The sequence below is a fragment of the Hylobates moloch genome, unplaced genomic scaffold (genome assembly GCF_009828535.3).
Source record: "Hylobates moloch isolate HMO894 unplaced genomic scaffold, HMol_V3 SCAFFOLD_19, whole genome shotgun sequence".
NCBI classification, from domain to species: domain Eukaryota; kingdom Metazoa; phylum Chordata; class Mammalia; order Primates; family Hylobatidae; genus Hylobates; species Hylobates moloch.
In genome coordinates this window covers 25,324,580-25,352,157 of record NW_026652294.1, presented here as the reverse complement: position 1 = coordinate 25,352,157, position 27,578 = coordinate 25,324,580, and the positions used below count along the sequence as shown (strand labels likewise).

Here is a 27,578-nt window from a genome sequence, read left to right as displayed (position 1 = left end):
AGAAAATGACAAACTGATTCTAAATTTTATGTAGAAACCAAAAGAATTAAAAAGACCTAGAAGAACCAAAATAATTTTTGAAATGAAGAACAAAATTGGAGGACTTATTTTTGAATTTTTAGTAGAAACGTAGTTTCACCATGTTGGCCAGTCTGGTCTCGAACTCCTGACTTCAGATGATCCACCTGGATAGACTGAAACTCCATCTCAAGAAAAAAAAAAAAAATTGGAGGACTTATACTACCCGCTTTCAAGACTTGTTATAAACCTCCAGTAATCACGACACTATAGTATTGGCATAAAAATACACATGTCCACATAAAGATGCAGATTGTGTAGATCAACAGAAGAGAATAACACATAATAGAGAGTCCAGAAATTGACCCAAATATATATGGCAAATTGATTTTCTACAAAGGTGCCAATGTGATTTGATGGGGAAAGGAAAATCTTTACATGAATAGTACTGGAACAATTAGGCATCTATCTATATATATATATACACACACACACACACACACAGGCAAGAAAAGAAAATTTTTAAAATGACCTATTACCTAACCCCATATACAAAGATTAACTCAAGATGGATCATAGACCTAAATATAAGAGCTCAAATTATAAAACTTCTAGATTAAAAAAAAATGGCAAATTATTTGAACAGACACTTTACCAAAGATATACAGATGGCAACATACATGAAAAGACGTTATGGACTAAACGTCTGTGTCCCCTCAAAATTTACATGTTGAACCTCTAACCTCCAGTGTAGTAGTATTTGGAGGTGGGGCCTCTGGGAAGTGATTACGGTCAGATCAGGTCACGAGGATGGAGCCTCATGATGGGATTCGTTTTCTTATAAGAAGAGGAAGAAACACCAGAGCACTCTGATGCTCTTGTTCTCTTCTCTCTTCTGTCTCCCCTTCTCTCTCTCTCGCTCTTCCCTTGACCTTGTAAGGACAGAGAGAAGGAAGCCATCTGTGTTCCAGGAAAAGAGCCTCAGCAGGAGCCAAATCTGCCAGCACCTTGATCTTGAACTTACCAGCCTTCAGAACTGTGAGGAATAAATCTCTATGGTATTCTGCAGCCTGAGCTGACTAACACACATACTCAGTGCTATTAGTCATTAGGGAAATAAATTTAAAACTACAATGTGATACCATTGTACCCTCTAGAATGGCTAAAATGGAAAAGATGGACAATACCAAGTGTTGACAAGGATGTGGAGCAACTGGAACTCTCATACACTGCTGGAATGGTACACTTACTTTAGAAAACAGTTGGCAGTCTTTTTGTTTGAGGCAAAGTCTTGCTCTGTTGCCCAGGCTTAAGTGCAGTGGTGCAATCTCAGCTCACTGCAAACTTTACCTCACAGGTTCGAGTTTTTACCTGCCTCAGCATCCCGAGTAGCTGAGATTACAGGTGTGCACCACCACATATGGCTAATTTTTGTATTTTTAGTAGAGATGGGGTTTCACCATGTTGGCCAGGCTGGTCTTGAACTCCTGACCTCAGGTGATCTGCCCACCTCAACCTCCCAAAGTACTGGGATTATAGACATGCACTACCACACTCAGCCTAGTTGGCAGTTTCTTATACAGTAAAACATACACTAATACGACCCAGCCACATCAGTCTTAGGTACTTACTCAGGAAAAATGAAAACATAGGCCCCACACCAAGACTTGAACATGAATACGAATGCCACTCATAAAAACTAAAACCCCAAAAGAACCCCAAAAGGCCATCAACTGGCAAATGCATACACAAATTGCTGTGTACCCATACAATGGTGCTGTACTAAGGACATGAGTTGTTGATACAAGAAACAATGGAGATACTCTCAATAGCATTATGCTAAGTGAAAGGAATCACACACAAAAAGCAACATACCATAGGACACAGTTTATAAGAAATTCTAGACAAGTCTAAATGACGGTGACAGAAAACAGATCAGTGGTCCCCAGGGCCAGGGGCCGGGAGAAGGGAACTGGCTGCAGACAGGTACAGAAACTTGCATGGTGATGGGAGTGTCCCATGTCTGGATAACGATGGTGGTGGTTACATGACTGCGTGCATTTGTCAAAACTCATCAAATTGTACACTTCAAACTGGGAAGTTATTCTTCAATAAAGCTACAAAAATTAAATAAGTCACTTTTTTTTTTTAATTGCTGTCAAATAGAACAAGAGTGAGGACATGCAACAGCCAGGCAGAGCCAGCCTGCAGCAGATGGGGCCCAAGCAAGTGAGGACGCAAAGACCCCAGGAAGTGGGGCTGGATTTCAGGCTTTTGGGATGAAGCCAGCTGAGAGAGGCTGAGCCTGTGTCCCCAGAAGCTCTAGGAGAGGACTTGAGGTGCTGGAGGGGGCATCTCAATGGAGGGGGCAGCTGAGCAGGTGGAAGGAGCTGGGCTCCAGGTACTTGGTGTGGGAGGATGCACATTTCCCAGAGGCAGCCAGGAAGTAGGGTGGGTATCCATGAACGGGGTGCATCTGAGTGCTCATGTGGAACCCGCTTATGGGCTTGGGTTTGCCCTGTGCATTGGGAGCTGAGAGGGGCAGGCAGATGGGAGGCTAGGTGAAGGGAGGACCCCTCAAGGCCTTCTCACACCCAGACACCAGCTCCCAGGGCTGACCTGGCGCTGCGTCACTGGCTCCCATCTTGCTTCCCCGAAGGACATCTGCCCAGGCGCCCCCAGTGGGTGTCAATGATGACCTAGCCCCTAACCCCCCTCTAAAGCCCCTCCCCAAGGCCACAGCTGTCAAACTGCGAAAACCCCAGACCCAGAGGCCTCTTCAGGGTCTAGGGAGGAACAGCAGCCTGGGGCAGTGGTTGCCCTTCTTCCCAGCCTCAACCCTCCCCACAAGTCCCACTCCTCCCTGCCAGCCCCAGCCCTCCCCACCAGCCTCAGCCCTCCCCACCAGCCTCATCTCTCCCCGCCAGCCTCACCCCTCCCCGCCAGCCTCACCCCCACCAGCCTCACCCCTCTCCACCAGCCCCAGCCTTCCCCACCAATCTCACCCCTCCCCACCAGCCTCACCCCTCCCCACCAGCCCCATCCCCCACCAGCCTCACCCCTCCCCACCAGCCCCAGCCCTCCCCACCAATCTCACCCCTCCCCGCCAGCCTCCTCCCCGGCTCCCATCAGCCATCAGCTCTGCTCCACTCTGGAAGCCCTGGACTGACTATGTGCAATTCTCCCACACGACTCTTCTTTATGTGCAGAAAATGCCAAGTCTCACTGGAGCGAGTGGAAAACCACAGCTCCCAAGGACAGACTAGAGATGACCTGAACCCACTAATCAACCCCGAAGATTGCTTGTGACTTTTGGGCAAAACTCACGAGGGCAGCTGCAGGACTCAGCCCGGCCCGGGTTGCTTTGACAGTCACGGAATCCACTCCTCCCGGTGGGTGGGGGCATGGCTATGGAGCCATGCGGGCTCCTGCCCTGGAGGATGACTCTGGGGCCCATCATCCCGAGTGAGAAGCAGGTGGGTGTGGGGAGCTGGGCTCGAAAAGCTGGGGTCTGGGGCTGTGGGCCCTGTCCCTGAGAGCCCCCAGCCCTGACTGATGCCACCTCTGGGCTGTCACTAGCCTAGGCCCACAGATGAGAGGCTGATGTGACCCACACTCACCTCATGGGAGGGAGGCCGCAGGTTTAAGGGCCCTCCCCAAGACCCTGGCAAGTTCCCAGAATCCCTCCCAGAAATACTTTTATTAAAATAACCTGAGCAAGGCCAGGCGGCTCAAAATGATCCCCACAAGGGGGTTCAAAGATAATCGGATGATGGAGACAGGAGACAGGGTGGGAGGGAAGCGGGTCACGAATGCACAGGAAACAGCGGGACTGTGGGAGGACCCCCTGCGGCCTCGGGCCCTCCAGCTGGGCTGACAGGCAGGCTCTGGGCTTTGGGGGCAGTGAGGGTCAATTCGGGGCTCCACGGGGCGTCCTGTCCCTGTGTGCCTTCTGCGTGTGCTTGCAGAACAGGCCATAGAGCACCCGCAGTGTGCTCTTGGCATCCTTGTTCACGATGTCTGCGGGCCAAAGGAGGGCAGGGCAGCCAGTCAGGCCTGGGTGGCAGTGACCGACCGTCCCAGTGTGGTCGAGGTTTCCTGGCATTCAGGATTTCAGTACTAATACCAGGAGAATCCCTGGAAGCCAGGACAGCTGGTCACTCCAGGCCTGAGCCCTGTGCCCGCTGCGTGACTGCCTCCTCCTCCTGGCCAGTCCTCCTCTGAACCCTCCTGTGGTGCCCCCAACACAGCAACTCCTCAAGGTCTGGCTTCTCTGGACAGCCTGTCCCCAGAGACCTTGGTCTCCCCCTCCCCAGAACCTCTTCCCCTGGGGCTGCAGTGCCCCCTCCCAGGAAACCTTGGCAAGCGCCCATTCTCCACCCCTGCCAGGCAAGAGGACTCTGCCAACACGTGTTCATCCCCTAACGCCCTGCACCCTGTTCTGTGGCTCTCACACGAGGCTGCCACCCAGGGCTGGCCACCGTGTGGGCATCTGCCTCGCACTCACCTTCAGGGCTGACAGGGCAGCTGAGCAGGCCCTCGTCCTTCAGCAGCTCCAGTGCCAGGGTGACGTTGTGCAGCTATGATGACAAGGCCCTGTCAGATGTGGGCACAAGCAGCAGCCCCAGGCCAGGCCCTGGGTCCCAAGTGCCAAGCCCTTCTTATTGTCTGTGATGTCCATCATGAGCCCAAACTCCCACCCAAGGTGGGCATCCCTGACCACAACCACAGTCCATGGTCATCCAGCATCTCCCTACAGCCCCCAAGGATGGGAAGCTCACTCCGTCACACAAGCAATCCATGCCTCATTCCTCAGCCACTCACAGGCCCCGCTCTGAGCAGGTGCTATACCACACTGGGCACATACTTGTGTCCAGGGGCCACTGTCCGTGAAAAAGGCAATCACCAAGGAGGATACCCAGTAGGGATCAGGGAAGGCTTCCTGGTGGAGGTGACGCCCAGTGGTGAGTCCTGCCAGGCAGGGATAACTACCCAGGGAAAGGAGCAAGGGCCTGGGGTGGCAGAGCCCCTTTGAGAACAGCTGTTTCCCAGGGCAAAGCACAGTGAGGAAGTCAAGGCGCGGAGGAGCCAAGGGACTCGCTGGAGCTCACGAGACAGCAAGTGCTCAAAGCAGGTCTGTCCACTCCAATGCTCATGCGAAGCAGGCTAGAGACTGGAGCGGTCCCCACCCAGGCGGCTGTCCTTTCCGCCACCCCTTGCCTGGGGTGCAGTCTCAGAGATGGCTCCCGCCACCCCTTGCCTGGGCATCAGTCAGGTCCCCCAGGGATTCAGAGCTCAGCTTAGTCCCTGCCGAGGGCCTCCCCTTGCTCACCTGCAAAGTGGGCTCACCACAGTTCCCCTGTGCCTCGCTACAGGATATGGGGAGAGCCCAGGAGCCTGCCGGCCCTCCCGCAATAGGTCCCCTCCCTTTCCATTCCAGCCTCTCCCTTGGGCCTCATCTACAACCACAGTAGGTCCCAGGCCTTTGCCTTAGGGCGGCAGCCTGGTGTGTGTGAAGACGGACGAACTCCTGGTTCACCGTGACCTCAAACAGGTCCTCCCTTCAATGACTTAGCCATCCGTAGATCCACTAGAGGGGCTGGACATCCCAGCCTGGGGGTCAGCTGTGCCTGGTCCTGTTCCCTATCTGCCTGACCACACCAGCACCACCAGGTCAGGGCAGTTCCCATGGCAACCCAGCCAGGGGCCAAGAGGCCAGGTTGGCCGAGCATTGGATGAGCAAGGCCAGGCAAGACTCATCCAGAAATGCCAGCCTGGCCCAGGCCACCTCCAGCCACCTGGAGGGCCCGAGCAAGAGGACTCTTGGGATCTAGCTTGGATGTCTGTGCACTGTCACCCCCACCCCTGCCACTAAGTGTCTGATCTCGGACAAGTCACATATCCTGGCTGGGCCTCAGGTGCCTCATCCGTGTCATGGAGATGATGCATCTGTCTGCCTGCCTCTCCAAGGCTGCCATGTGCATCCAATGTGATGACGGACACAGAACTGAAGCCACAAAGCAAGATTCGAAGGTGAGGATGATGAAGGCACAGGAGCTGGAAGTGGGTGAGCAGAGTCCTTCTCCACTTGGGGACACGAAGATGGAGGGCGGGTCCCAGATGGAAAGGAGTGTACGGGCAAGGTGCCCAGCAGCAGCAGCACCGCTCCTCTGTAGTCAACCAACAAGAAGAAGCAGGCCAGGCGCGGTGGCTCATTCCTGTAATCCCAACACTTTAAGAGGCCAAAGTGGGCAGATCACCTGAGGTCAGGAGTTCGAGACCAGCCTGGCCAACATGGTGAAACCCTGTCTCTACTAAAAATACAAAAATTAGCTGGGTGTGGTGGCACGTGCCTGTAATCCCAGCTACTTAGGAGGCTGAGGCAGGAGAATTGTTTGAACCCAGGAGGCAGAAGTTGCAGTGAGCCAAGATTGTACCATTGCACTCCATCCTGGGTGACAAGAGCAAAACAAAGGCTATCACACGGTGCCAAGGATGTGGCATGCTGCAGGTGCCAATGCGGGGTGAAACTCTGAGGCTGTCCAGACCAAGGTGGATGGGAAGCTCCGAGTGGACAGACCAGAGCCTCACTGGAAGTTCCCATCACTGTGTCCCCAGTTCTTCCTCCTAGACTGGAATATTCTGGGAAACTAGGGTTGCAATTGTTGCTATTGTTCACATTCTCATCATGAATATTATTTGCAGTTACACGGAGAGTAAACGTCGGAGAACAAGACCCTGAGGAACCTGAGGTTCCACACTCCACACTGTGCTCTCCTGCCTCAAAGCCCCGCCTTTGATATACTCAGTGAGCCAGCATCTCCCAAACTGTGATCTAGGATGGACAGGAAAGGGGATATCCGTGGCCAAACGTTTTTAGAAACTGTTGGATTAAATAAAATAATCTGCAAGTCCTTCACTGCAGGACTTATCAGAGCCCTGAATGTGTTAGTGGGTCTCATGAACCTTCAAGACTAGATATGTTTCCCCAAGTTATTTATTCATAGAACCCATTTGTCACAGAACACCTCCTGGGACCAATGTTTTGGAAACACTTTGTTCATTCACTTATTTAAAAAAATACTTGTCATCTCCTATGTGCTAGCCACACAACCAGTGCCCGAAACAGACCAGACCTCCTGCTCTCATGGAGCTTATGCTTTCGGAAGTGCCATCAACACTGAAAATTATGACATCTGCTTCTGCTTGTCACACTCTTCCTCAATGACATTGAATCTGAACAAAAGATCATCCCCCAGAAGAGCTGACCCTGGCTCCAGAGCTATCTCACGATACTCTGTCCAGAGATTTTTCTTCCGTGTGTGGTTTGAGATGAAGGTAAAACTACCACCTTCCACGGAGCTGAGAGACGGTTACAACCCAGGAGGATATGTGCAAACCCTCCTGGGAAAAATAATTTAACGTGGAAGGACGCCAAGGATTCCTGGCTCCAGGGATTTTATTTCTGGGAGCGAATGATCTTCTCTCCCTCTGTCCTTAACTTCCGTGCCCACAACGAATAACTATCTCACATAAACACCATCGGCAAAGAAGGTCTGATAATGAGAAATCCAATTTCGAGAGGCTACTCTGCCAAGATAACAATTCCGCAGAGGCCCACCTTCAGCAAGGGCTGGTGTTCCCGCCCTCCTCAGCTGACGACCTCTTCAGCATTTTGATTGCACATTCCTGCAGCAGAGATTGCCCACAATATGCTGTAAAAATTCATTCTTGGAGTCTGAGCTAAGAGGCTGCTGCTTTTCCCCCACATCTAATCTGACTCATATTCAGAAGTAGGTTCTAAAATCAGTGGATTCAGCAAAGCGGCTGCACACAACAACATGGAAGTCTGCACGTTTGTTCCCGTCTTGTAACTGGGGCTTGGATGGTGCAACAGATTGAGCAGAGGCCCTGCAGCCTGGGGGCGCCCCAGAGCGGCTCTGAGCTGGGTTCTGAGCCCCAGGCCCTCAGCCCGCAGGTGGTCCTGCCTGCCCGCTTCCTCCGCCTTCTCTCCTCACCGCTCACATTTCAGTGCCTTGCCTTCCCGAGGCAGGCTCAGCCTTGGCTTCAACCCCACTGAGCCCTGGCACCCCTCCATCTCCCAGGGAGTCACACTGGCTCCACAGGAGGGAAACAGGGAGGACCCTAACTCACTGTGTGTGCTGGGCCAGACTTCTGTGCCTCTCTGAACTGTTTCCTCTGTGGAAATGGGGATGGGAAGAGTTCCTAACTCCAAGACGCAACATGACGATTTGCTAGCACATTCGTCCACACTGCCTTTGGGAGACCCCGCCATCGGCCCAATTCTGCACCCACACACTTTGCAGGGCTGTCCCATGTCACTGCCAAGGCCATAGGGCCTGCTCCGATGGAAGTGGCAGCCTGCCCATTCTGAGCCAGGGCCTCATGCCTTCTGCCTGGTCTCTCATGTGTCTGCCATTGCCAGGAGGAAAGCGTGCCCGGGCCAGCTGCTGGTCCCAGGAGGAACATGGCAGGCTGTGGCACAGAGCCCAGCCACCCAGCCACGGCAGCCTGATCCCCATCCAGTCCTCGGAGGAGTGGCAAAGCCTAGCTGAGCCTCTAGCAGCTAAACTCAGCCGACCTGCCGGTCTGTGGTTTTCAACCCCTAGGTTTTCGGGTGGTTTGTTAAGCAGCACGTTTGTGGCAATGGCTGGCTGAGGCAGCTCCTCCGAATGGAAGCAGCGGCCACCGTGCCTGCCGCAACCACCAGGACCATAGACACTGACTGCCCCGGCCTCGTTGCTCTGAACCAACATCCCAGCTCTTGGGAACCAAGTCCAGAGCACCTGGCCTCCAGGGAAGGTGGAGGCCACACCCACTCAAGACGCATCCCCGTGGGGGCGAGGGACATGGCAGGCTGCGGACGGCAGGCTGTCCTGGCATGAGGCTGCCACTGAGCAGCTGGGTGATACTGGGTAAGCCTCTTGGGCCCCTGGCTCCCCTCTGTAAAATGGAGATGCAACCCTGCCCCGCTCTCACAGGGGCAAGGAGGGAGGGTGAGTGGGGAGAGGGCCAGGAGAGGCAAAGTGCAGGGAGCTAACTCCAAGAGAGTGTGGACCGTGGTACAGGGCCCCACAGAGCACCAAGGGACTGCAGAGGAGCTGAGAAGGTGGGCAGAGCTGGCCGCCCGCCCGGGGAAGCAGGTGGGAAGGAAAGCCAGGGTAGGCTGGGCTGAGAGCACAGCCTGCGTGGATGCGAGCGAATGGGGGAGGACCAGGCCCTGGAGAGCTGGAAGGGGGCCAGAGGTCATGTGGCTGTGGCTGGGAGTCAGCAGGAAGGGAGGAGGGGACGTGGCCGGGGAGGCAGATGGGGCTTGGCAGTTGGGTGCTCCACTGGAAGCAGGGGAAAGGCACAAGGGTGGGTGTCCAGGAAGGTTAAGGAGAGGGGCCTAGAAGAAGGGCCCAGGTGGAGGGGGAGTCTGGTAGGGGCCCAGGGGGGACCTCACCTGCTACTGGGCCCCAGATAGGCCGAGACGCCTGATCCAGTGCCAGGGACGCCCTGGGCATGTGAAAGGGATGGAAGCCTTTGTCTCTCCCAGAAACGGCCCCAGAGGTTGGCCCTGGGACTGGCCATGTGGCCCTGCCTCCTGCTTCACCTATTTAGAAAAAGCTACTGCTGCAGAGAGATAAAGAGGTCCTCCTGCCCCAGGCCACGGGAACCCTGGCATGGATGGAGATAAGCTGGCTGCCCGGGATCCTGGGCACGCCACCAGCCACCAACACTCCAGCCTGTCCTTTGGGATGCACGCCTCCAATGTCACCTTCTGTGAGAGGCAAGGCTGGGGATACTAGGGACCACATGTCCCTCAATGCTTTCTCCTCGATGGTTCTCCAAACTCTTTCTTACTACCTGTGTGGCCTGAGTAGGGGGCAGGGATTGTCAGCCCATTTTCAGAGACAGAAAACCTGAGGTCCAGGCAGGCAGGGAGCTGGTGGCGAAGAGCATAAGACCCTGGCCTCTTGCCTGGCAGTGACCCGGGGTAAGCCTTGGCCGCCCTGGGCCTCTGTTTCCTTATTTGGAAAGTAGTAAAATCCCTTCTCATGGGCCAGGCCTACCAGGTAGGAAGGGCGCTCCTGGCAAGGGAACAGCTTGTGGCAAAGCCCAGAGGTGGGAGAGCCCAGGGAGCTGGAGGAAGTGGTGGCACACACAACAGGGGCCTGGTGGGGGCGGAGGCAGGACTAGCCAGCAGGCACTGAAGGCTGTACCTGGGGAAGAGGCGGTGGGAGCTGCATCTTTGCAGGCTCACCTGCCCTCCCACCTCACCTCCATCACTCTCTTCATCCCTCTTCCCCAGGTCAAGCCGCAGCCCTCGTGCCTGGACGCAGACAGCCAGCTCCCAGCCAGTCCACCAGCCTCTAGGTCCACGTGGGAACTGCTGATCCCCCCAGGTCAGGCCCCACCCTTCCAGCCCCTTTAGCCAGAGTGAAGCACCGACACCTCCCTGACCCATTCCTGTTCTGGCCCTACTCTGAGCCTTTGCTAATGCTATTCCCTCCCCTCTGCAAGCCCTTCCTTGATAACTCTGCAAACCAATCCCTAATCAACTTCCCGGCTCACCTCTGATGCAATGCCCTTCTGGACTCCTTGAGATTATTCTAAGCCCTAATTCTTCCAGGCCCCTCCTCTGACCCACGCTTCTGAACCAACACATTTTGCTGTGGCCCTGCAAGACCACACATCACTAGGAGAACAGTGGGCATAGACTGAGAGGTCCCTGAAAGCAAGAGCTATGTTGGATCATCTTAACATCCCATGCAGTTCAGGGCCTGGCACTAAACAGGCCCTCAGAGAATGGGGGAACAGGCGTGTGGGTAGGGGATGGGTGGATGAGCAGGTGGGTGGATGGGCAGGCAGGTGTATGGGTAAATTGGGTGGATCAATAAACAGAACAGGAAGATGGATTGAAGGACAGACAGATGGATGCATGAAAGGACAAGCAAGTGAATGGACAGGTAGGCAAGTGGATGGATGACTGGATGGATGGACAGACAGACATATAGATAAACTTCCTATAGGTGGGTAGACAGGCAGGCAGGTGGATGGATGGATGGACTGGGTACATGAATAAACAGACAGGAAGATAGGTGCATGGACAGGCAGGTAGGTGGATGGACAGGTAGGCAGTTAGATGGATGGGTGCATAAATGGTGGGTGGCTTGGTAGGGGAAGAGGAGGGCCAATAGGCAGTCAGGTAGGTAGATAATGGGTAGATATGGATGGATGGGTGGGTGGGTGGATGGATGGGTGGGTGGGTGCATGGATGGATGGATGGATGCATGGATGGGTGGGTGGGTGGATGGATGGATGCATGGATGGTTGGGTGGGTGGGTGGGTGGATGGATGGATGGATGGATGGATGGGTGGGTGGGTGGGTGAATGGATGGGTGGATGGATGGGTGGGTGGGTGGATGGTAGATGGATGGACAGGTGAATAGGTGGATGGATGGATGGATGGATGGATGGATGGATGGATGGATGGATGGATGGATAGGCAGACATATAGACAAATAAGCTTCCCCTACACCCTTCACTTCACCTGAAGTAAATAAACAGACTGGTCATGTCAGTTCTGTATATCTGTTCACTCAGAGGTAGGCAATAAAGAAAAATCCTTGGAAAACTTACCATTTCTGCAGGAGAGTTGGGAGTGAGGTAGAATTCCTTTAAGTGCAGGAAGAAGCCTTCAAGTTGTCCAATCAGCAGGAGTAAGATGACCCCGTCTGCAAACTACAAAGGAAGGAACTGGAGACTGTCATATGGAAGAAGCCTGGGGAAGCCCACTCTATCTTTTACAGGCTGTGTGGCCCTAAGGAAGTCATATAACTTCTCTGAGCCTCTGGTTCCTTGGTGAGAAGTGGGGAAGCCACGCCTGACCTCACAGGGTTGCAGGTAAAAAGTGGTTTCAGGCTGCCTGGGATATAGTACATGCTCAGCGAAAAGAGTGCTTTCTAAACTTACTGCAGAAAAGCCTCATGTCAGTTTTTAAACAGCATGCTGTTCCATAAGCTACAGAAACACAGGGGAAAACAGAGTTAAGTGTAAAATTATTCCATCAGGGAAAGGCAGAGAGCAGCACACCGGGCTCATCTTGCCAGCTGCCACATTAATATTTCTGTCTGTTCTGTCTGTATGTTCAGAGATAAAGCTGTCGTCCCCGCCACCAGCATATCATATGTTAATATAATCCTATTGAGTCTCTTCAAAGATACAAAACACAGGATGGGATATTGGAAGAAACTGCCATTCGAAGCCCTTAATGGAATTTCCTCATATTAAGTCTGTTTCGATGTTACTAGTTTGGGCCTGAAATCTTTTCTGCCACTATCCCTGGGTAATACAACTGGAATGCAAGGGGCTTCCTTACCCCATTTTATTGAACAGTCGCTAAATACCACCTTTGCACGTGCCATGAGTCTCTAAAACCCATTATTTTACCAAGGGAGAGATAAAGATAGAACAGGTAGAATGTAAATCTCAGAAATCATCCTGTTTATACCCACATAAAACATAATAAAACTACAAATCTCTCACTTATTTCATGCCGGCAGCATGCCAGGTAATATACCAAACACGTGGGGCTCACCAGCTCATGTATCACTCACAATTCTACCAAGTTGCTGTCTTGTACCCCCTTTATAAGAAGAAGAGCCTGAGGTTCAGAGAAGTCCAGTAACTCACCCAAGGTCACACAGCAAATGTGGAGGGGTATCAGCAAAGCCCAGGGCCCATAAGTGGTGGAGGCAGGAGGGAAATGTGGGTCTATCTGGCTACTGGGCCTGGTACTTCCACCCTGCCATGCTGCCACACTGTATCACACACAAACTTCTCACATGGCCACCATGTGAGGTGGTTATAAGCACTAACTCTGGCCCCAGCTGCCTGGGTTCAATCCCAGGTCCACTACTTATCACTGTGTGACCTTAGACAAGTTAATTAACCTCTCTGTGCCTTAACATCCTCCTCTGTAAGTGGAGTAGTACAGTTCCCACTTCAGAGGATTATGGGGAGGATTCAATGAGTTAACATGGAAAGCATTTTGCCCTGGGACTGGCACATAGTGAGGGCTTTATTGGTTTTAGCTACTAGGCATGGGAGTACATTAACCCCTCCTCCCTCCCCAGCCAATGCCCATCCAGAGTCTCTCTGAGAGGTCAGCAGCTCTGGCTACAATCTTCATGAGCCAACTGGTCCATCTGGGACCAGACTCCCTCCCTACTCCAGACCCCAGCACCCAGCAGAACCCAGGCGGCCAGATGCCTACGTCATGTCCCATTGAGGCCACTGGCATCCAGCAGACTCCATGCCCACTCTGCAGGCCCCAGGCTGGCAGCTGCTCTGCTCCTCTGCACCCCCCACTCCCGTGCAGTGTGGGAAGCCTACAGGGACACAGCTTCACCGTAGAAAGCCACAGCCCACGGTGGGTGCTGACCCCCTGAGATTCTGCTCCTGCTCCTGGGAAAATTTGGCTTAAGTCAGCCGGGGGAGGGGCTGGGCTCCTCAGGGTGCTTGTGAGAGACATGGAGCCTACAGACGGCGGGGCTGCGCTGTCACCTACGCCTGGCACATGGCACAAATCTAATAAATTCTGTTTGGGCGAACACAACCACGCAGGGAAGACTCATGTGCTTCAAGTCTTGGCATCAGCTAGTCTGAGATTAATTATAAAATAAAATTATAACAATGAGAAGCAGTGACAGCCGAGGTGACTCCAGCTTTGTGACATGATCCCACACCTCCACCCCCGGGATCCCACCATGTCCCTGGTGGCCAGTGCTGCCTGCCAGCAACAGTCCCACTGGGGAGGGGGACTCTAAGCCTCCAAGAAGTGATGCAACCCCCACCACACAGCAGGTTCCCGGGACCTGCAGAACCCTCTTTCCTTCCTACGGCCAGTGGCCCTGCCCTGCCTGGGGACGCCGCAGCTCAGTCCCTACCTGGGTGTCCAGATTCTGCACAGACAGGCCCAGGCGGTCCAGCTTCTGGTTGACAAAGTTCACGATGGCCTAACCAGGGAAGAACAAGGGCCTAGCACACAGCAGGTGTGATGCAAGGACCCGTGAGTCCCTCCTACAGCGCAGGTGGGCAGTGGGTGGGGTGGGCGGCCTGAGAGCCACTGAGAGCTTTGATCTCTCCTACCTCTTTCACTGCATTCACTTTCTCCGGAGCCAGCTTAAATAATTCATCAAAGACGTCCTCTGCAGACACAGATCCAATAAACACCTCATTACGATGCTATTATCTTTGTGCCAAACAGGGAATTTTTTTTTTCACAAAAGTTTCTTAGAATAACCAGTCCAGAGGGAGCTGTCGTTTTAGATCATGGTTCTCAAATAAAACAGACCTGGATTTGAGTCACTGCTCTCCTGGCTGTGTGGCCCCGGGGGAGTCACCTTCTCTCTCTGTGCCTCCCTAGCTGGGGTTGTTGCAGAGATGGAATTCGATAGCAGATCACACACCTAGCCCCATGGCACAGTGACTGGGCACACAGTAGGACTTCATAAACTGCCACTCTTCCTGCAGCTGACACCTGTTACTGCATTGGCACAGCTGCATCCCTTTACCTGCCAGCTGGCACTCCCTCCTCCCAGGGCCCTTCTCCACTCCCCAGGGCCACGGGAGCTGCCACAGGTGGGTGATCGGGGTCCATGAGTCTCCTCCCCTTGGTTTTAAATTGGCTGAGTGAGGACTGCTCCCTGCTGCCTCCCCTTGCCCCCAAGAGTGTCTGAATCTACTGCCTGCAAAAGGCCAGCTCTTTCAGCAACTCAGTCACTCCCCTGGAGTCTGGGAACAGTGGCTCAGGCCCTGGGGGTCCAGCCTTGGGTGCCCCATGTCCTCAGGCTAATGCCCTTTATGCACTAGCTGGATTCCTGCTATTTGAAGCTAACACACCTCCCATGGGGACACTGGTCCTTGGGCACCAAATACACAGACTGGCCTGAGTTTGCTGTGGCTTCTGCCACTCAGCAGCTGTGTGACTCTAAGCAAGTCACAGCACCTCTCTCTGTTTCAGTTCCCTTGTTAGTGAAGGGGGGAAAGTAGCACCAAATAGCATCATGCACGTTAAAATGCCCCTGCTCTGTGTCCTGTCTTCACCCTCTGACACCCACTTCTCATGATGCCCCCTGCCCAAAATACTGCTCCCTGAGCAACCCCTCATGTCCTCAGGCTGCCCCTCCCACTACATACACAGATCCTCAGCCAGCCCTCCTTGCCCCTCCTTTCTCCTTTCTTCCCAAACTCAGCCTCCCTCAGCCCCCATTCTCAGAAGCTCCTGGCACATTATCATCTCTACCTCTGCAGGTGAGGTGCCCCTCATAGCAACCCTGCCCACATAGCTATGTGTCTGAGTGGGGAGGGTAGAGGGAGGAAAAATAGTGTTAGGATGGATGGATATGGGTGAATAGATAGGTTGTTGGATGGGTAGATAGAAGAAGGGGTGGATGAATAGGTGGATACGTGGATAGATGAAGGGATGGATGGATAGGTGCATGGGTGGATGGATGGATGGATGGATGGATGAATATATGGATAGGTGGGTGTATGGATGGATGGATGGATGGATAGATGATGGAAGGGTAGGTGGATGGATGAATGGAAGCATGAATGGATGGATGGAGGGATGGATGCATGGATGGATGGATGGATGGATGAATGTATGGATAGGTGGGTGGGTGGGTAGATGAATGTATGGATAGGTGGGTGGGTGGGTAGATGGATGGATAGATAGGTGGTGGATGGATGGATGGATAGATGATGGATGGGTAGGTGGATGGATGAATGGAAGGATGGAGGGATGGATAAATGGATGGGTGGGTGGATAGATGAATGGAAGAATGGGTTGACGGATGCATGGATGGATGAATGGATGGATGGATAGGTGGGTGGGTGGAAAGTGAGTAAGTAGATAGATGAATGGAAGAAAGGATGGATCAATAGATGGATAAATAGATGAATGGATGGGAGGGGGAAGAGCTGGCCAGACCACCGACAAAGGAATGGATGCATGAAAGAAGTAACAACTAGAACAATCAACTGATTGGTGAACAGCTCTGTCAGAAGAGCAGAAGCCACATTATTGCCCACTCACTATTGAGCACTGCCCACATGCTGAACACACTCATAAATTATCTCCTTTAACCCTCACTGCCAGTTTAAAAGGTGAGTGCCCTTTTATAGATGAGGAAACTGAGGCACGGACAAGTTAAGATACTGGCCCAAACTTAAGTGGCTAATGAGTGGGAAAACTGGCGTTTGAACCCAGGCCACTGACTCCAGAGCCCACACATTTAACAGACTCCACCATCACTGCTCATGTGAATTATAAATCTCTCTCCCCACAGGAACAGTATCATGAGAAGGAGCAGCCAGCTCCTTGGATGGACAGACAGAAAGAGGGACAAATGAATAAGAATGAAGCTTGAGATACAAACAGCAGGTGACGGGGAAATGAGAGAATGCTCAGCAATTAACCCTGCATTAAGACTTGTCTGCATTAACACGCATCAGATAGGAACAGATTTCCAAAAATGATGAAAGTACTCACTCGGAGGCTGGTCCTTGTCTGTGCTGTGCAGGGGGTGGAAAAAGCAAACAAATGGTTAAAAAAAAAACACCCTGCAAACCTACAATTTCTCAATATGACAAGCCTCAGTGCTGGCAAGGTTGCAAACAAACTGGCATGCTTGTGGTTTTCCTGTAGGGCAGATAGCAGAGAAGGTCTTATGGGAAGCAAAGGGCAGAAACAGGTTCGTGCCCTTCCCTGAGGCTTCCACGTCTAGAAACATTTGGACTTTGCTGGTTTTGTGGTTCCTGTTCTGTTCTGAGGGAGATACATCACACGTATCATAAAGTGCACAAGTCGTAAGTTTACAGCTTGTGCATTTTACACATACACACCTGTATGATCACCCCCACTTACACGCTGCAGAACCTCCCAGCACCGCCTCCCCCCTTCCCTCCTCGAACACACCTCCCCTCCACCCCCCTCCACCACCGTGAGCCCCAGCCCCACCCATGGGCCCTCATCCTTCCCTCACCTGTATTCAGTGAGCTGTTCCACCAACTTTTCTGACTTCAGACCACTCTTGGTGCTCTAAGAAAAATAAAGGGGGAAGAAATTAAATAATCCAGAAAACTCTGGGGCCCAAAGCAGCCCCAGTGACCCGTTTGCTCTGCATCATCCCTCCTCAGGACAGCCTCCTGGCTTGTCTTTCTTCCCCAGGAGCCTTGAGGTGGGGGATGTGTCTGCCTCACTCCCCGAGGCATCCCCAGAGTCTCACGGCGGGAGGAGGGCAGTATCAATTGAGCATGTGGCTATGAACAAATGAATGGTGAAGGAATGAATCAATGAAATCACTTCTGATTCATGTTGGCAGTATAGACCAAGCCACACAACTGCTTGGTAGGGAATTATAATCAATGGTTTTAAAAAACAGTAGAAGGCCAGGTGTGGTGGCTCACGCCTATAATCCCAGCACTTCAGGAGACTAAGACAGGTGGATGGCTTGAGCTCAGGAGTTCGAGACCAGCCTGGGCAACAGGGTGAAACCCCATCTCTACCAAAAATACAAAAAGTTAGCCAGGCACAGTGTCTCAAATCTGTAGTCCCAGCTACTTGGGAGGCTGAGGTGGGAAGATCACTTGAGCCGGGGAGGCAGAGGTTGCAGTGAGCCAAGATTGTACCACTGCACTCCAGCCTGAGCAATAGAGCAAGACCCCATCTCAAAAAAAAAAAAGTAGAAATTACTCTGACTGGGTTTGGCCAAACTTGGCTTATTCTCTTGGGACAAGTCAGAGGTAAGCCCTCAGACACGAAGCCCCTATGCACGAGGGACCCGAGGCTGGGCTGGGTTGGGGGGGGCGGTCACGGGAAGCAAAGAGCTGGGGGGGCCCCTATTGTGATGCTCAGAGTCTGTGTGGAGAGGAAAGTCACGGATTCCTGGGTATTAACTGCAGCACAGGCAGGCCGCACGCTAGACAGAACATCTGAGGGTGGGGAAACCCAGAAAGGCTCCTTGAAAGAGAACAGGGCACTGTCACAGCCATCAGTAATTTAATAAGAGACAGTACCCTCATGGTGAGGGCAGTGGTTTTGCCTCGGGGTGTGAAGGCTCCCTGTGGCAATGAACAGACGGCCACACATGGCTCAGGGATATGGCCTGACAGCCCCTGGCCTCAGCCTCTGCCAGCCAGATGCCCCCTGCTGAGGTCAAGTGGAGCTGGCCAGCCATGGACCTCCTCATGCCCCCAGGCCTCTGCCAGCCCCACTAGACTCTTACCAGCCCGTCCCCAGCTCCAGACAGCACCCCCTGGCCATCCTGGCTGGATTCTATTTCTCAGGGTTCCCTGAAACTCACCCTGGGTCAGCCCCACCCCAGCCAGCTCCACCCATGCAGGGTACAGCAATGGGGGGCCCAAGACGCTCAGCTTCTGCTTACGAATCCCTGGGGCCCAGGCTGCTACCTCGATGGTGATGACCTCCACCTGGACGTTGGTTGGGAGGGACAGGTCGGGCTGGAAGCGCTTGGCCAGGGCCACAAGGAGGTGCAGGGTGGACAGCAGGTCCTTGTTGAAGATGGCTGGGAAGAGGGTGGAGACAGGTCAGAGCCCAGGGGGCTGCCAAAACGTGCAGCCAAATGGAGGCTTCCTCATTGTCAGAACAACCATCTGCAGACCAAGGAGGTCTGTTTCCAGTCTTCTGGAGAGCAGAGATCTGGAGATACATGTTCAGAACCTAAAAATCATCACACTTCACCTCATCATCCCACTTCTTAGAATATAGCCCAGGGGTACGGTCTACCTTGTGGAAGGAGCTCTAGACACAAAGATGTTCACTGCAGTGCTGTTTACAATTGGAAACAACCAAGTGACCTCTGGGAAGGCCCTGGCTGAACAATCATTGGATTTCAGCTGAATGTGACTTAATTCAGGGTTGATTTCATCAACATCAATTACTGACTGTGAGACCTTACAGGTGCGAATGCAGGCGCATGTGACCCAACAAAACCTGGGTTTGAAAACGGACTGTTAAATCCTCACCGCCCAACCTTGGAGAAGCTGCTTAACTCCTTTCAGCCTCAGTTTTCTCATCTGGGTGGGGTGGAGGGATATAGAGAATTGAAGGGAAGGAAATCTATACCAAACTGTGAACCAGGTGGGGTGGGGAAGTCTAGGTATTTGGCACACTCTCTTGGTTTTTGTTTCTTTGATAAGGAGTCTCACTCTTGCAGCCCAGGCTGGAGTGAAGTGGTGCAATCTCAGCTCACTGCAACCTCCGCCTCCCAGGTGCAAGCGATTCTCCTGCCTCAGCCTCCAGAGTAGCTGGGATTACAGGTGCCCGCCACCACGCCTGGCTAATTTTTTGTATTTTTAGTAGAAATGGGGTTTCACCGTGTTGACCAGGCTGGTCTCAAACTCCTGACCCCAGGTGATCCACCCGCCTCGGCCTCCCAAAGTGCTGGAATTACAGGCATGAGCCACTGTGCCCGGCCAGGCACACTCACTTTTTGTACAAGCAGGCCCTGCAGATATTCTAATACTTTAATGAGAGTGTGGATGGGCTCAACAGTGGCTGTCATTCAGATAGCAAACAGAGACTGTTTGCTATCCTTGGGCTGCACTTTGCTGCAGTAATACCCTCTGGGGCACAGATGTGTGCTGGGCTGTTGGCTGCTCAGCCAGATGCCTGACTGTGGCTGCCTGAGGCTTCTACCTCCTTCCTGACTCCCAGGTTGTACCCCTGCTGGGAGAAGGATGAGTGCACCTTCCTGGTGGGTGAGAAGCCTGGAGCAGAAGGACCCCAGTGGCCCCACACTCCCCCGGGGTGGCCAGGTTGTGGCCCACATACTCTCCACGCTCCACTTGGCCTGCCGCTCCTCCAGCTGCAGACTCTGGTTCACGGCCTCCAGCACCACTGTGAGCTTGTGCTTCTGGCTTGTGGCTGTCAGGGCAATGTCCTCTGCTTCCAGCTTGAGCGCCGCCAGCCTCTCTGGAGGCAGGAGAGGGTGATGAGGGCCCCTGGCCAGGGACAGACCAGAGAGCACCTCAGGGACCCTCCAGGAGGCTGAGCCTGCCTGGTGCTTCAGAGAACATGGGTCTGGAGAGCCCATTCTTGGTGTTGGACCCTGGGCCACACCCACAGCCTCAATCGGGTATGCCCTCCAGCTCCCAGGAGACCCTCATCCACACAGAACAGGATTGGTGGGGCATGCAGGCCACATGATGTGAGCAAGCCTCAGCCCCCTGAGCTGGTCAAGACAGCCCACCTCACCTTGATCAGCCTGTGCCTGCAGCCCTTACCCTTCTGCACAGCTGTGTCCACTTCATCTCTGCAGGGCAGTGTGGCCTACTGGTTAAAGCCTACACTCCTAGGCTTCTATCCTGACCCCCCTGCTTCCCTAACCATGAGACTTTGGACAAATTATGAGGCCTCTCAGAGGCTCCCTTTCCTCATCTGTGAAATGGGGATAGTAACAGCACAGGGCTGTTCTAAGGATGAACTGCGCCTGCTACATGGGACACGCCCGGAAGTGCTAGCCAAATGAGGGGGATTGTGCAGCCCATCTCCAAAGAGCTTGGCGAACACTGCGGAGGCTGGCCCCAGGCGAAGTGCTAAGGACATGGAATTGGGCCTATCTGTGGCCTCCGACACCACAGTTGTGTGCAGAAGAGATGCGTAGACCAGACATGACCACACAAGGGCAAAGGGAGAGGGTGACTCTGGGGCTTGTGGGGAACACTTGCCCGGGGCTAGAAGGAGGCCCTGAGAATGCACACCCCCTGCAAAGCGCCTTGGAGCTTTCCAGACTGAGGAGGAACACGGAGGCAGGAGCCCAGCCCTGCCCCCAGCCACCCAGGACTGCCCTTTTTCTCTCTAGCAGCCCGGGGCAGCCCGAGGGCAGGGACCATGGGTTCTTTTGTTACCTCCCAGCACCTCAAAACAGCAGGCATTCAATAAGTGTTACACAGGCAGTGTGGTATGGTAGAAAGAGCACCAACCCTGGCGTCAGAGCCCCAGCCTGAGCCCCACCTCAGCCCCCTCACTCATGGGCCGTGGACAGCGCCTCCATCTCTCCAGCCCAGGCCCATCTGGAAAGTGAGACAGGTGTCCCTAAACCCGGGACCATTGTGGGGACTGAAGGAGAGAGCCCACCTGTGGGTCCTGGAGGGACCAGGTCAGGGGGATGGGGCCGAGACCCAGGCAGCCCCAGAAACGCCACTTACGGAATAGGTGGTGTAGGATGAGCCCGTCGAACATGTCCTCCTCCAGGCTGCGGACCACAATGTGCTCAGGGAGAAGAGTGGTGTTGATCCACTCCATCAGCACCTGCAGGCTCCAAGGGGACAACTTTTGGGGGGATGGGGACTTCTCACCTGGCCTGCCACCTGGCTCGGAATGCCTGCCTCTCGCCTGCCAACTCCTACCCATACTTCAAGGCCTGGTCAAATGTCACCTCCACTGGGAAGCCCTCCTTGATCTCCCAGGCTGAGTTAGGGGCCTGCTTCAGGTTCCTGCAGACTCCCTCCTTCTCTCCATCACAAACCTGAGCAGTGTGGGGCTGTCATTATCATGTGTGAGGTTTTAGTACCAGGAAATGGGGTACTACCACAGCGAATACCCAAAAATGGGGAAATGGCTTGGGGAATGGAAAGAATTGGACAATGAACACTTGATAGAAAAAGCCTAGATTGCCCTGAAGAGGTGGTCAGTAGAAATATGGATGTTAAAGGTGCCCCTGCTGAGGTCCGAGGAGGAAATGAGGGACATGACATTGGATGTGAAGATGGAGGTGGGGACTGCAGCGATGCATCCACAGGTCTGCGAGACCAGGATGCTGCAGCCATCACAGCTGGAGGAAAGGGAGAAGACAAGGGCCCCCCGAGAGCCTCCAGAAGGAGCCAATCCTGCCAACCCCTTGGGTAAGGGCCTCTGGCCTCCAGCACTGTAAGACAATAGGTTTCTGTGGTTTAAGCCGTTCAGTCTGTGGTCACATGTTACAGTAGCCCTAGGAAGCTAATGCAGGGGCTGCTGGTGCCCTACCCACTCCTTGACTGGTGCCTACTGGCCCAGCTCCCACCTGCAGCTCTGCTCGAAACTGTCCCTACTCTGCTGTGCTCAAAAGGTCACAGTGCCAGGGAATCAAGGCCCAGCCCTTTCTCAGGGAGCAGCTGTTCACTAAAGGTTGTCAGGAGGTTGTCAGGGCGTGGTGTATAAATACCCCAGCTCCATCGCCCCTCGGGCAGGAATGCTCTGAGCTTGCTCTATGCTGGCTCCAGGGTACCCAGCAGGCTTGAGCCCCCAAAACCATGACCAGCTCCATCATTAACCATGTGTTGGTCCCTTCCCTCCCATGACCCCTGGGATAACCTCCCAACTCAACTACTGGCATCCAAATCCTTGTCTCTGGATCAGCCTCTGGAGGAGCCCAAGCTGGGATGACGTGTCAGCACCCCGCCAGGTCTTCCAGGCAAGACCACGATGGTGTCCCCAGTGCCAGTCACAGGGCTGGGCCAGGTGTGCTGGTCAAAGGTGGGAAAGGTGGGTGGATGGAGTGAGGGAATAGGAAGGAGGATGGAAAATGGCCCACAAAGCCTCTGGGTATGGAAGATGGTGTAGGCCAGGAGGCCTCCCTGGAGGAGGCAACAGAGAGGCCATGTGGAGACTGGAGACACAGAGGCTGAGGGAAACAGAGGCCTGGAGCCCACCTGTGACCAGCTGGTCCAGTGGCCATAGCAGCAGACCCATGACCAAGGAGAGAACTAAGAATGGGTGACCCAGGCCCACCGCCACCACCTCACCAGTTCTCCTACACCTCGGGCAGACAAGCTGGGGAGGAGCACAGGCTTAGGGGCTGGCAGCTCATGTCAAACCAGAGCTCCGTTACGGGCAGCTGCATGCCCCTGACAGATGAGGTCACCTGTCTAAGCCTCGCTGTCTGTCCTGTCCCCAGGATGTGAGGGACAATAGATTCCCCTCAAATCCCATGAGGTTGCTGGGATGGTGTATGTGAAGGCACACATTTGGTGCTCAATAGATGTTTGTTCATGCAGGCTCTGTGGGTGACTTGCTCCATTCAAAAGGCCTTCCAGGGGTCTTCAGGGGTCACCACCCCCCAGCCTGAGGTCAAGGAGTGGAGGCGGCCTGCTGCCCCTGCCCCATGGAGGCCGCTGCCTGGTCTGCCAAGAAGAGGCACCCAGGGAAGTCAGGGCTGTGGAGGCTGCTGTACCTTCTGCAGTTCTTCAAATTTGGGGTCCTTCCGGGAAGTGGGTGGCAGGTATTTTTTCTTTCCTCCTGGAAGCAGAGTGGGTATGACAGGCACATGGTGACCCTGTGGGGCGCTTGGCCACGCTCCCTGCAGGTCACCCACAGATTTCAGCACCGCAGACCCGGGGCACTGGTCCTGCCACTTCCGCCCCAGCGTGCTTTCCCTCATTTCCCTCACGAACACCAGCTCATCCTCAGACACTGCAGCATTTATACTTTCAGACATAAACTCGGAAGTTATTTCTTGATTACTTGACATTCAAAGTTAACCGGGTATCCTATGTTTGATATATCTGGCAGCCCTACCTATTTAGGTAAAGTGAAACCCCAGCCAGAGAGGGAAAGAGGTGCCCAGGCTCACCAGGCTCTAAGCGGCTAAGGTGGGACTCACCCCAGGCCTGCCAGGCCCCTCTATGGCCCCTCTCGTAGTCAGACTCCCCGGGGTGGCCCTCCGAGGCCCAGCAGCTCCCCTTCCCCAAGGCCATGGCCAGCATCTGCCCACATTTTAGACTCACAGAACCCACAAAATGTCAGGGCCAAGAACGACCTCTGAGATCAACTAGTTCCAACATACATGGGGGGAAACTGAGTCAGTAATGGGGACTGTCTTGCCTAAATTCACAAAATGCATCATCTCTCATGTGACCCCAATAAAGGCTTTTCCTAGACATCCTGAAAACCTTCAAGTACTACCCAGACCCATGTCTTCTGATGAAAGGGAAGGCAACAGCGTCATGGGCTGATGTGCCCAGCACAGGGCAGGCTCTCAGCAAACACTTGGGCAAGTGAGCAGGTGAATGAATGAACGAATGAATGAATGAATATGGTGCTGCTCCTTCCTGGAGCAGACTTCTCACCACTTGAATCATCCAATGTCCCAGCTCTGCTTGCCAGAACTTTTAGTATCTTAAATCAGTTGTAAAACAAAAAAATTAATGGGTTTTTTGTTTGTTTGTTTTGTTTTGTAGTAACTAAATCCTACTATTCTAACTCAGCAACTTTCCTCAGGACACTTTCTAATCTTCAATGGTTTAAACACAGAATACCAGATGGTGAAGAAGCCAGCCAGCTGACTCTGGACCAAGCTTGTCCCTTCTGGGGTCTCACTTGCCATGCCAGGGACCCTGTTAGCGCTGGAGTTCTCGCTCCATAACACCTACTTAAAAGGTGGCATTCAGGGCTGGGTGCAGTGGCTCATGCCTGTAATCCCAGTACTTTTGGGAGGCTGAGGTGGGTGGATCACTTGAGGTCAGGAGTTTGAGGCCAGGCTGGCCAACTTGGTGAAACCCCGTCACTACTAAAAATACAAAAATTAGCCAGGTGTGGTGGCAGGTGCCTATAATCCCAGCTACTCGGGAGGCTGAGGCAGGAGAATCTCTTGAACCTGGGAGGGGGAGGCTGCAGTGAGCCGAGATCATGGCACTGCACTCCAGCCTGGGTGACATGAGATTTCTGTCTCAAGAAAAAAAAAATTAACAAACATTAAAAGGCAGTATTCACAGGAGCTGGAGAAAGCCGCATTCTGCTCCCTTCCCTTAAATTATTTCACATGTCTTCTTTGTCAGCACATTTATGTTTTTGTGGTTACATAAATTCCAGTGAGTTCACCTAAAGCCCTTCCCCACTGGGACATCTGGCTGCTTCCTTGCATGCTGTTGTTCATTTGTTTCTTTCAGAGAACACAGGGAGGGTGACAGCTCTGGGTACCTGCCCCTGTCCTTCTTTTGAGCCATCTCCTAAAAGGGAGGTTGCAGGAACTGTGGCCGCCAACCCCCTAAAGGGCTCATGACACAGAGCTTTGCTGAAAGGGTGACCCACGCTCGTTGAATTGCTCCATCCTATGCTCACCTCGCTTTTGAAAGAGACCCACATGTGTGAGGGGAGCACATCAGGAGCCCCACACCCTGCAAAGCATCACTCCATGGTGGGCATCGCTGTGTGGTCCGTGTGGAACCTCAGTTCTGGGACCACTCTCCTTGGGCTCAGAACCCAGCTCCACCGCTTGCTAAGAGTTTCCTGTTACTGTGGCACATTACCCCTTGTGCCTCAGTTTCCTCATCTGTATAAAGCAGGCAATGCTGCCCACCCTTGAGAATAAATGAGTTGCTATAGGCAAGAGGTGCTAGTGTAGTAGGGGCACACAGAAGGCTCACAGAACGACAGCAATCGGTATTCATCATCGTTATCCACACTGTCTCTCACCTGGAGAGAAGAGGTTCTAGCTCTGCAGAAGGTTCCAGGAGGAGGAGTTGGGTCAAGCATAAAGCAGAAGGTGAAGGCAGGGGTGAGCAGAATTGGGCGCTCAGCTGACAGCTGGGAAGGCACTGCAAGTTCCAGGCATGGCCAGGCTCACTCTTGCCACACAGACCCTCACCTTCCACCCTCAGACCCGCATGGGCACACACCTTGTGAGAGCTCCTCCTCCGCTGGGGGCTCCACCCCCTTGGGGAGCTGCAGCAGGTCATACAAGAACTCTGGCTCCATCGCCTCCCAAGCCTGTACAGAGGAGGCAGGAGAGGGCGTCATGGTCTGAGAAGCCCCAAACTCACTGAGCCCTTCATTTCCTCTAGACCAGGAGGCACAGAAGGAGGGTCGAAGCCAGGTTCCGGGGACACGTCACCATGCCAGCCTAGGCAGGGGGTACGGGCCCTGTGAGAAAGAGCCCTTGAGCCAACCCTTGCGGGATGACGGGGCAGAAAAAGGCACAGAAGCTGAGGGCGGGCACAGCCAAGCAAAGGCTTGGTGGGGAAGTGGTCCTTCCTCAGGCAGGTGCAGAGCGGCCGCCCACCATGCTCCTGCAGCCCCCAGCACCCTACCCAGGGACCCCCACCCCACCCCAGACAGGACAAAGCAGGTACAGCTCACTCCTCAGAGCTTGTCAGGTTGAGCTCAAGGGAAACCTCCCCGGTCGGCCTGTGTGGGGCTGGCTGAGGTGGACGCGTGGAATGGTGACATCTCCCATCCCATAAACTGGAAGGGCCAGGGTTGACAGAGGCACTGTTCATCTTCCTCCTCCTCATTACGGGCAGAAGCTGGGGGCTCACCACATGCCCGGGACAGGGGCAGACCCAGGGGCCAGCCCAGCCCTCCTTCCTGTTCCCCTGGCCCACTTCCTCTTCTGTGAAGGCTTCGCCGGCTCGGCGGGCGCCTTCTGGCCTCCCTCTTCCTCCCTTTTCAGCCCCTGGGTCTTCTCAGTGTTTTCAAACTCAGTCAGACATTGAGGTAGGGGGGTCACATGGCAGAAGCTGGTGGCCAGAGCAGGGAGCCCCCAGAGCTGTGGGAGACGGAGGCATTCACTCGAGCAGAGTCACCTGTGTCACACCAGCAGCCAGCCTGGGGTGGGGGATGCCAGACTCCATCCTGCCCTGTAGCGTGGAGGTGGTGGGCACACAACTGACTCCCAGCCCCTTAATCCCCAAGCTGAGGGCCATGGCCAGAGAAAATGAAAGCACCCAGCCTGGGCGTCAGGAAGCCTGGGTCCCAGGCCAGCTCCTCCTCACTCGGGCTGTGTGACGTTGGGCAAACCCCCTGCCCTCTCTGGTCCTGATGCATGGTTACAAGGAGGGCCTGGACTCGATGCTGCCCAAAGGGATCAGCAGCCTTGGCAAGCCCCTTCCTGGCCCCAGGGCCTCAGTTTCTTCACCCTGGAGACGGAGGGGTTGGCGGAAGTTCAGGGGCAGCAACTCCTCCATAGAACAGGGAGGGAGGACGCCGAGCAGCCTCTGAGCAGGGGCAGCGGGAGGGGCCATGGGGACTCAAGGTCCCACTGTACCGACTCCCTTCCCCAGGTGGCCTCGGCTGGGACTGCACTCTGGAATCCTTCCCAGGTGGTGTCTGGGCCCCTCCCTCCGTGACCCCCAGCACCCAAGTATGGCGGCCCCGATGCCAGAACTCACCCAACCGCTTTCCACGCAGGAAAACAAAGGCCTACTGGGTGCAAAGGGTGGTCCCTGGGTTCCGAATGGAAGCAAGTTCCGGGTTCTTCTGGGGTCTTCTGGGGGTTCGGGGACCAGGCCGGGAGGCAGTAGCCCCGCTGCTCACTTCCTCCAGGGCCCGCTGAGCCGGCAGGAGCTTCCTCCTCTCTGCGGCAGGGCCCGAGGGGGGTGGATGCTGTGAAAGTGAAGCTGCCACAAACCTCCAGAAAGCTCTGCCCGGAGCCCCAGCGCCCGCCGTGCCGCCTGGGCCCCCGGGGTTCTGCGGGCCACTTAAACTCAATGCTTTTATTTTTCTCCCTCTCCCCGCCTTCCCCAAACCATGCCAGTTTCCCTGCAGGCTG

The 27,578-nt window shown here is 54.2% G+C and overlaps 1 protein-coding gene across 2 annotated transcripts; it reads right to left on the bottom strand.

Annotated features, from left to right (window-relative positions):
• Positions 1–27,578, bottom strand: PARVG (parvin gamma). 2 transcript variants are annotated; one of them, XM_032138495.2, is made up of 13 exons: positions 27,199–27,576; positions 25,708–25,798; positions 23,265–23,329; positions 21,262–21,364; positions 19,886–20,026; positions 18,502–18,617; positions 17,076–17,131; positions 16,583–16,605; positions 14,176–14,234; positions 13,974–14,042; positions 11,665–11,766; positions 4,526–4,598; positions 1,891–4,038 (listed from the first exon to the last, which is right to left on the bottom strand). In XM_032138495.2, the coding sequence occupies exons 2-13, from the start codon at positions 25,784–25,786 to the stop codon at positions 3,929–3,931; spliced, it is 996 nt and encodes a 331-aa protein (XP_031994386.1). In that variant the 5' UTR covers positions 25,787–25,798; positions 27,199–27,576; the 3' UTR covers positions 1,891–3,928. The 2 variants fall into 2 exon arrangements, with proteins under 2 accessions (XP_058287103.1, XP_031994386.1); XM_058431120.1 differs by lacking the exons at positions 1,891–4,038; positions 4,526–4,598 and adding an exon at positions 1–206 and having other exon boundaries at positions 27,199–27,578.

What these genes read in the sequence shown, in the direction of transcription:
- PARVG (XM_032138495.2), bottom strand. Translation starts at nt 25,786, where the DNA reads ATGGAGCCAGAGTTCTTGTATGACCTGCTGCAGCTCCCCAAGGGGGTG. An exon ending in AGACAAGGACCAGCCTCCGA is followed by an intron (nt 14,235 to 16,582) that starts GTGAGTACTTTC and finishes CTGTGTCTGCAG; the next exon opens with AGGACGTCTTTGATGAATTA. An exon ending in CTGCCCTGTCAGCCCTGAAG is followed by an intron (nt 4,039 to 4,525) that starts GTGAGTGCGAGG and finishes TTTGGCCCGCAG; the next exon opens with ACATCGTGAACAAGGATGCC.